This window comes from Silene latifolia, chromosome 1 (assembly GCF_048544455.1).
Source record: "Silene latifolia isolate original U9 population chromosome 1, ASM4854445v1, whole genome shotgun sequence".
NCBI classification, from domain to species: Eukaryota; Viridiplantae; Streptophyta; class Magnoliopsida; order Caryophyllales; family Caryophyllaceae; genus Silene; species Silene latifolia.
In genome coordinates, this window is record NC_133526.1 from 5059667 (window position 1) to 5072369 (window position 12703).

Genomic DNA, 12703 nt, shown 5'->3' on the forward strand with positions numbered 1-12703 from the left:
GAGTGATAGTGAAGATGGAAGTGATGATGATTATGGTAATATGGAAATTAATGGTTAGAAAAAAAGATGTAATATGTGATTTATTTTTTATCGTAATGAAATCGTAGTATAATGTATGAACAAGTAACAACCAATGTATATAAAGTGGAAAAATGTTTTATCGTACCTTGTGTTTTAGACTATTTTTTTTTAATCAATGTCCTCTCTTAACAAATAATAATAATAATAATAATAATAATAATAATAAAGTTAAATTAAATTAAATTAAGTTAATTTAAGTTCAGATCTTATAAGTTCAGTTCAGATCCTATAAGTTCGATTCGATTCGATTCGAATCCTATAAGTTCGATTCGATTCGATCCTATAAGTTCGATTCGAATCCTATAAGTTCGATTCGATTCAATCCTATAAGTTCGATTCGATTCGAATCCTATAAGTTCGATTCGATTCGAATCCTATAAGTTCGATTCGATTCGATTCGATTCGATTCGATCCTATAAGTTCGATTCGATTCGATCCTATAAGTTTCGAATCCAAAAAAAACGCAGTAAAGTATGGTAAGTTTTACGGCCAAAGTTCCACCTCGACATTAGATAATAAGGTAAGTCAAGTGAGCCGAATAATGTGATTAATCATGCACTCCGGAGGAAAACAAATAATGTCGTCCATAACCCAAGAACTAACTTCCACTTCATCCTACCAGTACCATGGCAGAACACCAGTCTTAGTGACCGCCACCTTCCACCACCACCGTCTCCTAATTTATGGAGATGTCCTTATCTTGGCCCAAGTGCCAAATACGAGAGAAAAAGGACCGTGAAGTTTACTTAAAAGTGGAAAAAAAAGTGGAATAGAACATCTTTTTTTTTTTTTGGGTGCATAAGAGTGCATCATCTTTGGTGTGGGCAAAAATAGAGGAAAATGATAAAGATAGTGGGAAGTGAGTTGAGAAAAAGATGGAGTGAGGTGTCAAAAGAAATCATCCTCTTTAATGTGCATGTGCTGATGTGCATGGTCTAAGATTGTTGGTACATGATCTACGAGTTGCCAATTATGATCTTGAAGAGTTTTCTTTTATAGACTTGGTTGAGTTGATTATAAATGAATATTGATAATTTATTTTTGTTACGATATGTATTTGTCATATCTATCCTATCTGACTCATTTTAAATTTAACACAAATATGTATATATATATTTGAAAACCCTATGTTACAAAAGTACTCTGATACTCCTATTTCTGCCCAAAATAATGGGATTGCAATTTATGATTATAAACCTCTCTATTTCTTGTCAGTTTTCTCTCATATATCTATTTTAAATTTTAAATCATGTTAGGTAATATGTCGATATATCGACATAATATATTAGAATAAGTTATGATATTATATGGAATGGAATATTCTAGAATTAGGTTTAGAGATTTACCTATATACATGGATCTCTATATATATCCTATTGTATTTGTGAAAGATACCCATCAATAATACATCTCTTATTGTGCAATACTCCTCCCCTCTAAATCTTATCAAATCATTATACCAATACCAAAGTTGGTTGATGTGAGTAGTAAGTGGTAATGCCTCTCATCTTTTAACTTTCAGTATTCCGAAGAAGATTACATCAACCGTTGGTGGAAAATACTCTTGGTAAAGACCAAAAAAAAAAAAAAAAAATTAAATCATTATTCTTCTTTTACTAACCATCGATCAATTGATCGCACTTTTAGATGGTCTCAAAATAAAATTTGGATCTTTAAATAAAAATATAAAATATTCTAAATAGAGACAAAAGGCGAAGATTTTATTCGAAAACCAGGTAGTCTCTTTTAAGAGAAGGATACTACCCATTTTAAATAGATAAGACAAATTTTTAGTATTACCCAAGTTATCTATTTTTATCCTCATGGCTCATAATACTTGATCCGTTTAATTATAAAATGTTTTATCTTCGTTTTAGGCTCTGTTGGGTAAAACCAACTGAAGAGGTAGCTGAAACCTAAAAAGGTAGCTGAAAACTGAAAAGACAACTGGAACCTGAAAAGGTAACTGATAAGGTAGCTGAAAATTAGGAACTGATAAAGTAGTTGATTATATTAAAAAAGTGTTTGACAACCTTAACTGAAAATGTAACTGATTTTGACGAAATAACGTAAAATGATATGATAATTTTAATACTTCCTTCATTTTCCTATTTTCACGCCATTTGCTTTTTGGAGGAAACTTTGACCGTCAATAAGTTGGAGAATAAAAACTATTTATTTATAAAACTAAAACATTTACAATTAATATCAAGACATCTTTCACGAAAAAAAAATTCAAGAAAAAAAAATAACATATAAACATCGAAAAATAGGGTTAAAGTGGCGTGACGTCTTGGAGACCGCAATAAAGCAAATGGGGTGAAAATAGGAAAATGGGGGGAGTAGTATAAATTTAAGGAGTAAAAACGGAAAATTAAATTAAATCAGGTATCTGAAATCTCAAATCCTACTCTAGGTAGCATTTTATTTCAGATAGCTTATTTAGTTAAATAAGCAATTTACCAAAACGCTTATAAAAAAAATAAAGTATCTAAAATTTTAGTCAAATAAACTATTTTAACTAAATGAGATACTTGAAAAGCCTTTCAAAATGAAGTAATATAACATTAGACAAGAATTTGTGTTGCGATTGAAAATACGAGTTGAGTGACATAAACAATGAAGTCACTATAAGTCTACAACTAACTAACTAGAATAAAATAATCAATGTGGGGCCTATTCAGCTACTAATCTACTCATTACGTGATGTCTTTCTCTTCTTGATCATCGTACCTCATTTGTTCTCTATTCACTATATAAACACACCATCTAACCTTAATAATCTCAATCAAATTCATCTACACATTTTAAAATCATAAATTTAATTAATCTAAAAAAAATGGGTGATAATAATAATTTGAAATATTTTGAGTTAAATACCGGTGCCAAAATTCCTTCAATTGGATTAGGCACCTATGCCACCCCTCCAGAAATTGTTGTTGCTGCCATTAAGGTTATTTTCTCCTCCTCTCCTCTAATTTTTAGTAATAGGTTTACGGTTTTTCTAACGTATACGAATATACCCTTATATTCGGAACGACACAATATATACTCCGTAGTCAAGTATAAACTCATTTTTATTGTAATTAATGAGAATATGTTGTGAATGATATAGTATGGTACCTTATTTAGGTTGATGAGTTGTTCCCTTAACACACATTAGAAAAATCGCTCATTTCGTTGAACGCGGATTTGATTGCTTATAGTAATTTTATTTGTTTGTTAAGAATATCTCTCCATTTCATTCATTTGTTACTTTTTCTTATTGTTCGCAAGATGCTTTTTTAATCAAAGTCAAATAAATAACTCGGAGCTATGTTGTAGTATTGAGAATTTGTCAATATATAAAAAGTCAAAACTTTTGAAAACTTGGTCACAAATGTTAAATTGGGAAGAAAAAGAATGTATGGACTTGTGGATGAACTTTTACCGACAATAATTCTTAACCACAAATCTCAAAAGCGGTAAAACCCAAGATCTCGTAAAGATGATTAATTCGAGACAAAAAATACTTCTATTTGTTTTCAGAACTCGTGACCAGTCTATTTTGATTAAAAAGACACGATATTATACTTCTCCCGTTCAAGCTAGAATTTGCGTTTGGCTTGTTGACACTATTGAGTGAAGAGACTTTTTATCCTTTGCGGTATAGAATAAGAGTAAATTACGGTATATAATAAGAGTAAATATAGTCATGCAGTTTGATTTGCTTACCGTTATTAAGAATATCAAACTTTTATAATGTGTAATTAAAGATATTAACATTATAATTCTACCGCTGCAAAAAAAAAAAAAAAAAAAAAAAAAAAAAACTTTATTACAATATGTACAAGAATATAAGTTCAAAAAGAAGTGAGATATTTATGGGGTAGTAATGTTTTGATGCAAGAAGAGAGATTTGGTTGTTTTTTTTTTTTTTGCTTACAATTAGCTGATGTTTACCGTGATGCAGTTGGGTTATCGCCACATTGACTGTGCTCATGCCTACCAAAATGAGAAGCAGGTAACTATATATAACAACCGCGCCTTTGATTCTCTAGTTTGTTATGGTAAGTTCACAAACTGCTGCAAAAAATTCTTAGCTTGACCTTGATATTCTTGGTTATCAGATTGGACAGGTTTTGAAACAGCTTTTTGACGAAGGCGTAGTGAAACGAGAGGAATTATTCATCACCTCCAAACTCTGGTCAGTAATCAAAACCACCTGCACCGAAATTCACTGATTTCATCATTTTGTGTGTTTTGGTTCAACAAGAGTGCTGGTTTGTGTGTACAGGAACTTCGATCATGAGCCTGAAGATGTTCCGAAGGCCTTGCATACGACTTTGGCGGACCTGCAACTTGATTACTTGGACCTGTATCTTGTATGTCACCAAATTCCACAAAAATTATTTATCATCTTTGCGGTTTAATTTGACTATTAATGTTTGTCGCGTAGATCCACTGGCCAGTAAAAGAGAAAAAGGGTCCAGTCAATAACGCGTTTGAGAAATTGCTTCCGACTGACATACCTGGTACATGGAAAGCAATGGAGGGTCTTTATGATTCTGGCAAGGTTCGAGCTATTGGAGTCAGCAATTTCTCAACGAAGAAACTGCAAGACCTTTTGGATGTGGCGCGTGTTTCCCCTTCTGTAAACCAGGTTGAATGCCATCCAATGTGGCAGCAGGAGAATCTGCACAAATTTTGTGACTCAAAAGGCATTCATTTATCAGTAAGTTCGGTAACTCAAATCCTGAAGTTTAATTGCAGAAAACTCTTACAGATATTTATCCTGCAGATACGTCACTGCAGAAGATTTTTCATTATTTTTTTTTGAAGACGAGGGGGTTGAATTCCCCCCGTCCCCATGCATTCCCGCACCAACCTTCGGGGGCTACAGTGGCCAAGTGATCATCGCCCCAGCTGGTAGTCGAACCCGGGACCTCTCAACTCCTGCATTTTTGAGTTTTATTTTTGTGTAATTTTGATCAGGGTTATTCGCCACTGGGATCTCAAGCACCAGGGTCAAAGAAGGATGGCGGGCTTCTTGAGGATCCGGTACTCAGCCTGGTTGCAGAGAAACTAGGAAAGTCTCCGGCACAGGTAGCTCTTCGTTGGGGAATCCAGATGAGTCACAGTGTGTTGCCTAAAACATCTAGTGAAGCAAGGCTGAAACAAAATCTGGACTTGTTTGATTGGTCGATTCCTGAAGATTTGATTAGCAAGTTTTCAGAAATTAAGCAGGTAAAATCCTAATTCCATCATTTACAAAAATTATGAGACAGACACTGAGAATCGGTTCCATTTTTTTTTTTTTTTTTTTTTTTTTTTTTTTTTGTGGCGATGCAGGTAAAATTTGTGAAACCTATGAGTATGGTTCATGAAAAATCTGCCGGGTACAAAACCCTTGAAGAGATGTGGGATGGAGAACTTTGAGATTTGGATATATACATGAACTCCGAATAAGTACATCTGCCATTAACGAGCATCTACATAACTACATTTACGATAGATTTTATATGAATCTGCTTAAAACTATGTAGTTTAAACCGATATAAGAATAAAGTGCATCGTTTTAAGTTTAACACAGATATTTATCCGACACAAAAAATTGTGAAGAGCTTCTTGTATAACAAAAGTACTTCCAAATTCCAATACTTTATTGTAAGATGCTCCGTGCTTTGTCTAAAAATAGACGGATTATAATTTTCACTAAAAAACAGTGTATTTTGAAGGTTATTACCCACCGTTTTGGGCTGGCTGAATCCTGGGATAAGAAGTCTCCAAATTCGCACCATAGTCATCTATACCATATAAAAATGATTCAGGGTGGTTTGAAATAGAGACATTTAGGGACCTTAACAATACTTTAAGGCCGTGTTGGTCATAGATTAAAACAAGTTGTATACTATATTCTATATTGTCTTGAGATAGAAGGATCATCCGATATTCATGCCCATGCATTGCATGGGTAACTAAAGTGTCTTGTTTTTAAGCGAGGTTACGAAAAATATACGTTCTTTCTGTTGGAGTTGGATGTTGCTCCAAACTTTTATGTGTAATATTGTCTCACATTGAAAGAATAGTGGGGTTGTATTTTTGCTCCGGGTCCAAACTATTTCCTCGGATTCTAGCTGTTGGGATCAGGGGCGGACCCACATATAGGCTTGGTGTAGCATTTGCTACACCAAAGAAAACAATTTGTGCAGAATTTATTGAATGTGCTACACTATAATTACTCATTAATTGATTATTTGACCTATAATTATGGTTTTTATACTCACAAATCTCACTTTTAATCCAAAAATTTCAACTTATTTAATACACCTGCTTTATTGTTATATGTAAAACGTTTCAATTTCCAATTACATCATTTTTCTTCATGATTATCTTTGTTTAACTTACAATATCAATCCGTCCAAATTCCTAAATTTACAACATTTTGATTTTTGGGCAATTTTAACAATTTACATAATATTTTAAATAATAGTTCGACTAATGTTAACAATTTACGGAGTCTTTTATAGACTTTTCATTCTTGTTATCTCGTGATTATATAAATAGAAATGTCACTAGCTTGCTCATAGATAGAAATGTCACTTTATGTTGTGAGTTTGTGACATAAATTGCTTTGGCACAAAATCTCATTATAGACGGCACATATCCGTCTATAATTAAAGACGGGTCAAATACAATACCACATTCCTAATAGGACAAGCAACAAGGGGTGGTGGGGGCCAAAAATGTCACCACTTTTCAGCTATTTGACTAGCTGTTGCTTTGGTAGCATCGCACATTATCGTCTCAAATAATGTTGAGACACAAATTTACTTGTTATTAAATTATAAATGATTTACTCTTAAGAAATTAAAATATATAACGAATAAGTATACATGTCGTTCTCAATTTGTGTTTCGAAATTTGAGTGGATCTTAAGTTTCGACCCGAGCATGAACTTGAGTTTAAATCTAGTCATTGTCAGTAACGTCCGATTATTTACCTGCTATTTTTTGTTAACACAATAATCTTGCTACACCAAAAATAAACTTCTGGGTCCGCCCCTGGTTGGGATTCTAGTCATTGGAAGTTTATTACACAATGAATTCCGCATTGATTGTCCGATATTATTTCTATTAACTACCCAGATTTAATGCCATTAAATCTGGTATCTCTATGTGACTGTTGGAGCCTCTGTCTTCACTATAAAATCCTCATCTTTACACACTTTTACATATCAGCAAGTCTCTCTTGTGACGGACATACTAAAATATTCGGTTATGTCAGGTATACCACATTAAGTGAGTAAGATTGGTATGTATTATGTTTGTTAAGACTTATTTCTCTTTTATAATTTTGTTTTTTTGTAATGGATTATTGTCAGAAAAATGGTATTATACATGAGTTTTCAACCCCTTATACCCTCGAATAAAATGGTGTAGCTGAAAGGAAAAACAGAACTTTGAAGGATATGATGAATATATACTATGTTATTATCTTTTGGGTTATCTGATTTCATGTGGGGGGAAGCCATTCTATCTGCTTGTCATGTTCTAAACTGTGTACCTCGTAAGAAATTGAATGTGACTGCTTGTGAGATTTGGAAGAGTTATCCACCTAATTTAAGGTTTCTAATGGTTTGGCCATGTTTAACCAAATTGTCTTACCTGCTTTTAAAACAGACAAAATAGGACCTAAAACCATTGACCCAATTTTTGTGGGTTATGCTTCTAATAGTGCAGCCTATAGGTTTATGACCAAAGATGCGGATTTAGGGTTTTATGGTACTTTTGTGAATCTAGAGATGTTGTTTTCTCTGAGGACATCTTTCGGCTCCGTTTGGCACGACACTTCAGGTAGCTTATTTGACCAAAGTAGCTTATTTGACCAAAATTTCAGCTGCCTGATTTTTTTGCACGTGTTTGACAAGTAGCTTATTTGGTCAAAGAAGCTACCTGAAATGAAATGCTACCTAGAGTAGCATTTGGGATTTCAGGTACCTGAAACAAATTATCTTCCATTTATTGCCCCTACAATTTATAATATTAAATAATTATCATATCCTTTTACGTCATTTTACCAAAAATCAGCTACCTCTTCAGCTAGTTTGTCAAACATTTTTTTTTATAATCAGTTACCTTATCAGCTCCTACTTTTCAGCTACTTTATCAGTTAGCTTTTCAGGTTTCAGTTAGCTTTTCAGGTTTCAGGTAGCTTATCAGGTTTCAGGTAGCTTTTCAGCTAGTTTTGCCAAACAGAGCCTTCCTTTGAAACCTTGTTTGAGGATGGACTTAACTTTTGATGTTTCTTTCCATGAGGATAATGATAGTAGCTTTCCACCCCATGTTCAAACATTGAGTAAGAGTAATGGAGTATTATGAGTTATTCTCTCCGTTCAGATCAATTATTGTTCTTTGGTTTTGGCACAAAGATTAAGGAAATGGGATGAGACTAATTATAAGATGACAAGTTGACCAAATTGAGTGTGAAGGAACAAATTACGCATCAAATGCAATCCTAAAATAGAAAGGACAACAATTGACAGAGACACCCAAAATATGGAAAAGGACAACAAATAACCCGGACGGAGGAAGTAAAACATTCAATAGACCTAATAAAATTGTCCCGGCTATGCCTTAATCCGACACCCCAAGTGATGACCCGACTCGGATGTGTATTGTTATAAACTGACCATTTTCCTTAAATAACAGACCCGAAATTAAAGTGAGCCCAATCCGGATGAGCCGACCCTACTCAATCTGAGCCGATTTGCTGCAAACCGTATTCCGACCAATTGATCAGTTTGCCAGATTTACCGATGGTCGACTAAGGTCCGGTTCTTTTGGATTTAATTTTGTTGATTTGAACCGAGCAGAACTGAACTTATAAGAACTTAATTGAACTGGTTATTGAAAAATGGTTATTGAAATGTTCTTTTTGGTTAAAAAGACCTGAATCGAACTGAACTTAATGAAGTTAAACTTAACTAAACTGAATTTATAAGAACCGATTAAGTTCAAAAGAACAGAGTCTAACTCCACCGACCTACTAATTCTCCTTATTTAATGTCGATATAAGTTATATACCAATAAAGAACAAAATAATACTCCGTATTAAAAATGTACTGCTAGTACTTTATATTGTAGGATTTTTTGTCAAACACAACCTTTAAAAAATACTTTTTGCGAAACACTACCTTTAAAAAAATTATTTGTAATACACAACCTTTAAAAACCAAAATGTTGCAAAACACTACTTTTTTGCCGGATTCCGTTAGCTTAATTCATTTCCGGTGTCATGATAGTTTGCACGTGCAAGTATGTTTGACTTTTTTTTGTTCTCCCTCCAATTCATCCCCCTCTTTCTTAACACAAATTCTCATTATAGACGGACACTATCCGTCTATAGCTATAGACGGATAGTGTCCCTCTCACAAATGAAAATGGGTAGTGCAAGTGGGTGGGAAATGGATACCCCCACTTGCACTATCCACTTTCATTTGTGAGAGGGACACTATCCGTCTATAGTTATAGACGGATAATGTCTGTCTTTAATGAGACGGATTGCTTTCTTAATTTTCCCTCCATTTATCCAACAAACCCTTTATATTTAACTCCACCGACAAAAACCACCCTCCCTCTTCATCTCATTATCATCCCCTTCCCCACTTCCCTGCTCCTCTCTCTCTCTCTCTACAATGTCCAGTGACAGTTTAATATCTTCGTTAACTCCGCTTCACAAATGTCGTTGTGGCATCCTTGCCGCCTTGAGAACTTCCATGACGGAAAAAAAATCCAGGAAGAAGGTTTCTAACATGTAAGTGTTACAACCCAGGAACTCAAATGCGTGGATACAACTATTTCAAGTGGGTTGACAATCCTTTGAATGAAATTAGTAGTTTGAAGTCGGAAATTGTGGAACAAAAACTGAGATTAGAAGCTGACGTTGAGTATATGACTATGGAATTGTAGCTTCTAAGGAAGAAAAATAAGAGGATTATTTTTTTTTTTTGGTGAACTAATAGAGTAATTAATGGGTAGTCATCACCGGATTTTTATTAATTTGGTCAAACTCCGGCAAAAAAGTAGTGTTTTGCAACTTTTGGGTTTTTAAAGGTTGTGTTTTACAAATAATTTTTTTAAAGGTAGTGTTTCGCAAAGAGTGTTTTTTAAAGGTTGTGTTTGACAAAAAATCCTATATTGTAATATAATCGTACATGACTAATTGACCATAATGGACAGACACTGCATGACCTATACAATGAAGTCACTACAACTCCACAATTTGTGAATAAATAATGCATGGATTCAACTTTATCGTACTTATTCATATGTTCTCTACCTATACTATATAAACACCATATCTCATACCATTAATCTCAACAAAATTCATCTAAATTTCTCTAAACATTTTATTTGCATACTTACATTTTATGTGAAAATAATACATATAATAATTAAGCAAAAAACATGGGTGATAATTTGAAATATTTTGAATTAAATACAGGTGCCAAAATCCCTTCTATTGGATTAGGCACATATGCCACTCCTCCAGAAATTGTCGTTGCTGCCATTAAGGTATACAATTACGGTCTCGATTTTATTTGAGTTTTTGTGCTTTATTTAACTTACCGTTTAATTAATACTCCGTATTTTAATTCTGGTAATTGTGTGACAGTGTGACACATAAAAAACTACGTACATCGGATTAATCATATTTTTTCTTTTATCAGTCTGATATGTTTTGGCGCATATCCCACGTCTCATATAACTTTTATTACTCCATAAGTATAATTTTGGAGAAGAAACATTTATTTATTCAAATTCTCATATGGGAGGGTCTTAGACTCTTAGGTAACATGTGAAACATAACAAAGACAAAAGTTGAGATTTGGCTGTTTTTTTTTTGGGGGCATACAGTTTACTGATGTAAGTTTACCTTAATGCAGTCGGGTTACCGCCATATCGACTGTGCTCATGCCTACCAAAATGAGAAGCAGGTAATAACCACAACAACCGCGCCTTGCCTTTGATTCTGTAGTGCACAAACTGCTGCACGAAATTCTTCGCTTAACATTGATTTCCTTGGTTATCTATCAGATTGGACAGGTTTTGAAACAGCTTTTTGACGAAGGCGTAGTTAAGCGAGAGGAACTATTTATCACCTCCAAACTCTGGTCAGTAATGAAATTAACTGGTTATAACTTATAATCAAGCTTATGTTACTCCGACTAGTCACATTAACACGGTGCCTTGTGTCCGACACTGACAGGAACTACGATCATGAGCCTGAAGATGTTCCAAAGGCCTTAGAAAGGACTTTGGCGGACCTGCAACTCGATTACTTGGACCTCTACCTTGTATGTCACCAATTTCAATCAACAACAACTTATTCAAAATAGAATTTATATTATGTTTTCGGTTTAAGCTGAATATCAATGTTTGTCATACAGATCCATTGGCCGGTAAAAGAGAAAAAGGGTTCAGTCAGTGACGGATTTGAGAAATACATTCCAACTGACATACCTGGCACATGGAAAGCAATGGAGGAGCTTTACGATTCTGGCAAGGTCCGAGCCATTGGTATCAGCAACTTCTCTACCAACAAATTGCAAGACCTTTTGGATGTGGCGCGTGTTCTTCCTGCTGTAAACCAAGTTGAATCCCACCCAATGTGGCAACAAACAAAGCTGCACGAATTTTGTAAATCTAAAGGCATACATTTATCAGTAAGTCAGAAAAGGAGGTCGGATGTACGCAGCATTATTTTGTTTTTCGTAAAAAAAAAAAAAAATTGATGTTTTGGTGCGGATTTTTGTTCAGGCATATTCTCCACTGGGTTCTCAATTCGCGGAAGCAACCAAGACTTGGCTTCTTGCAGATCCGGTAATCAATTTGGTTGCGGAGAAATTAAGGAAGTCTCCGGCCCAGGTCGCTCTTCGTTGGGGCATCCAGATGGGTCACAGTCTTTTGCCTAAAACATCTAGTGAAGCAAGGCTGTTTCAAAATCTTGACTTGTTTGATTGGTCTATTCCTGAAAACTTGTTCTGCAAATTCTCGGAAATCAAGCAGGTAAATCCCTGTACATATCATCACTCACAAGTCACAATTATGAGACAGCTTTATGTGTGAGACCGTCATCATGGTAAAAACCACTAAGATCGGGTTTTTGGCGATGCAGGTAAAAATTGTGAAAGCTGAGTCTATGGTACATAAAACATCTGCTGGTTACAAAACTCTACAAGAGCTCTGGGATGAACAAGTTTGAGTTCCTGATACATATCAACTCGTAATTACGACATTTGCCACTTCAAAGCATCTACTCTCACTACAGCCTTGTTAAGGATCTGTTTAATGTTCTGTAATTTGTACCTGTTATGATCTTCTGTTCATAACTATCTATTGGAATAATATTGTCCTTTCATTGCACAATCCGCACTTTGTTGAATGACTTACTGAAGCGTACAGCGTACATATCTTGAACAAACGTATGGAAATGATCTGACTATATTTCTCACCCATTTGTTAACTTTGATCTAAAACCCGTGTAGATTCGATTCTAACACGGCTTGCTCGCCTGTTTGACAAGTCTACGCTCACATTTTTCAGCTTATTTGATGAATTCCCTTTCTAATAGAGAGAAT

At 34.5% G+C, this 12703-nt stretch overlaps 2 protein-coding genes across 2 annotated transcripts; both read left to right on the forward strand.

Moving 5' to 3' along the window:
- The first annotated feature begins 2803 nt into the window (after nt 1-2803).
- On the forward strand, nt 2804-6138 carry LOC141594749 (aldo-keto reductase family 4 member C8-like). Its single transcript, XM_074414744.1, has 7 exons — nt 2804-3034; nt 4034-4084; nt 4191-4267; nt 4358-4445; nt 4520-4795; nt 5056-5307; nt 5413-6138. The coding sequence occupies exons 1-7, from the start codon at nt 2921-2923 to the stop codon at nt 5497-5499; spliced, it is 945 nt and encodes a 314-aa protein (XP_074270845.1). The 5' UTR covers nt 2804-2920; the 3' UTR covers nt 5500-6138.
- Nucleotides 6139-10384: 4246 nt separating this feature from the next.
- LOC141594641 (NADPH-dependent aldo-keto reductase, chloroplastic-like) lies at nt 10385-12493 on the forward strand. The gene is made up of 7 exons (XM_074414647.1): nt 10385-10637; nt 11009-11059; nt 11160-11236; nt 11332-11419; nt 11513-11788; nt 11883-12131; nt 12241-12493. Exons 1-7 carry the CDS (start codon nt 10530-10532, stop codon nt 12325-12327), a joined length of 936 nt encoding a protein of 311 aa, XP_074270748.1. The 5' UTR covers nt 10385-10529; the 3' UTR covers nt 12328-12493.
- The last annotated feature ends 210 nt before the right edge of the window (nt 12494-12703 follow it).

Bases quoted from the DNA above. Each gene is read 5' to 3' on its own strand.
- LOC141594749 (XM_074414744.1), top strand. From the start codon at position 2,921: ATGGGTGATAATAATAATTTGAAATATTTTGAGTTAAATACCGGTGCC. The intron at 4,796-5,055 runs GTAAGTTCGGTA...AATTTTGATCAG, and splicing joins CAAAAGGCATTCATTTATCA to GGTTATTCGCCACTGGGATC. The intron at 5,308-5,412 runs GTAAAATCCTAA...GTGGCGATGCAG, and splicing joins AGTTTTCAGAAATTAAGCAG to GTAAAATTTGTGAAACCTAT.
- LOC141594641 (XM_074414647.1), top strand. From the start codon at position 10,530: ATGGGTGATAATTTGAAATATTTTGAATTAAATACAGGTGCCAAAATC. The intron at 11,060-11,159 runs GTAATAACCACA...GTTATCTATCAG, and splicing joins CCTACCAAAATGAGAAGCAG to ATTGGACAGGTTTTGAAACA. The intron at 12,132-12,240 runs GTAAATCCCTGT...TTGGCGATGCAG, and splicing joins AATTCTCGGAAATCAAGCAG to GTAAAAATTGTGAAAGCTGA.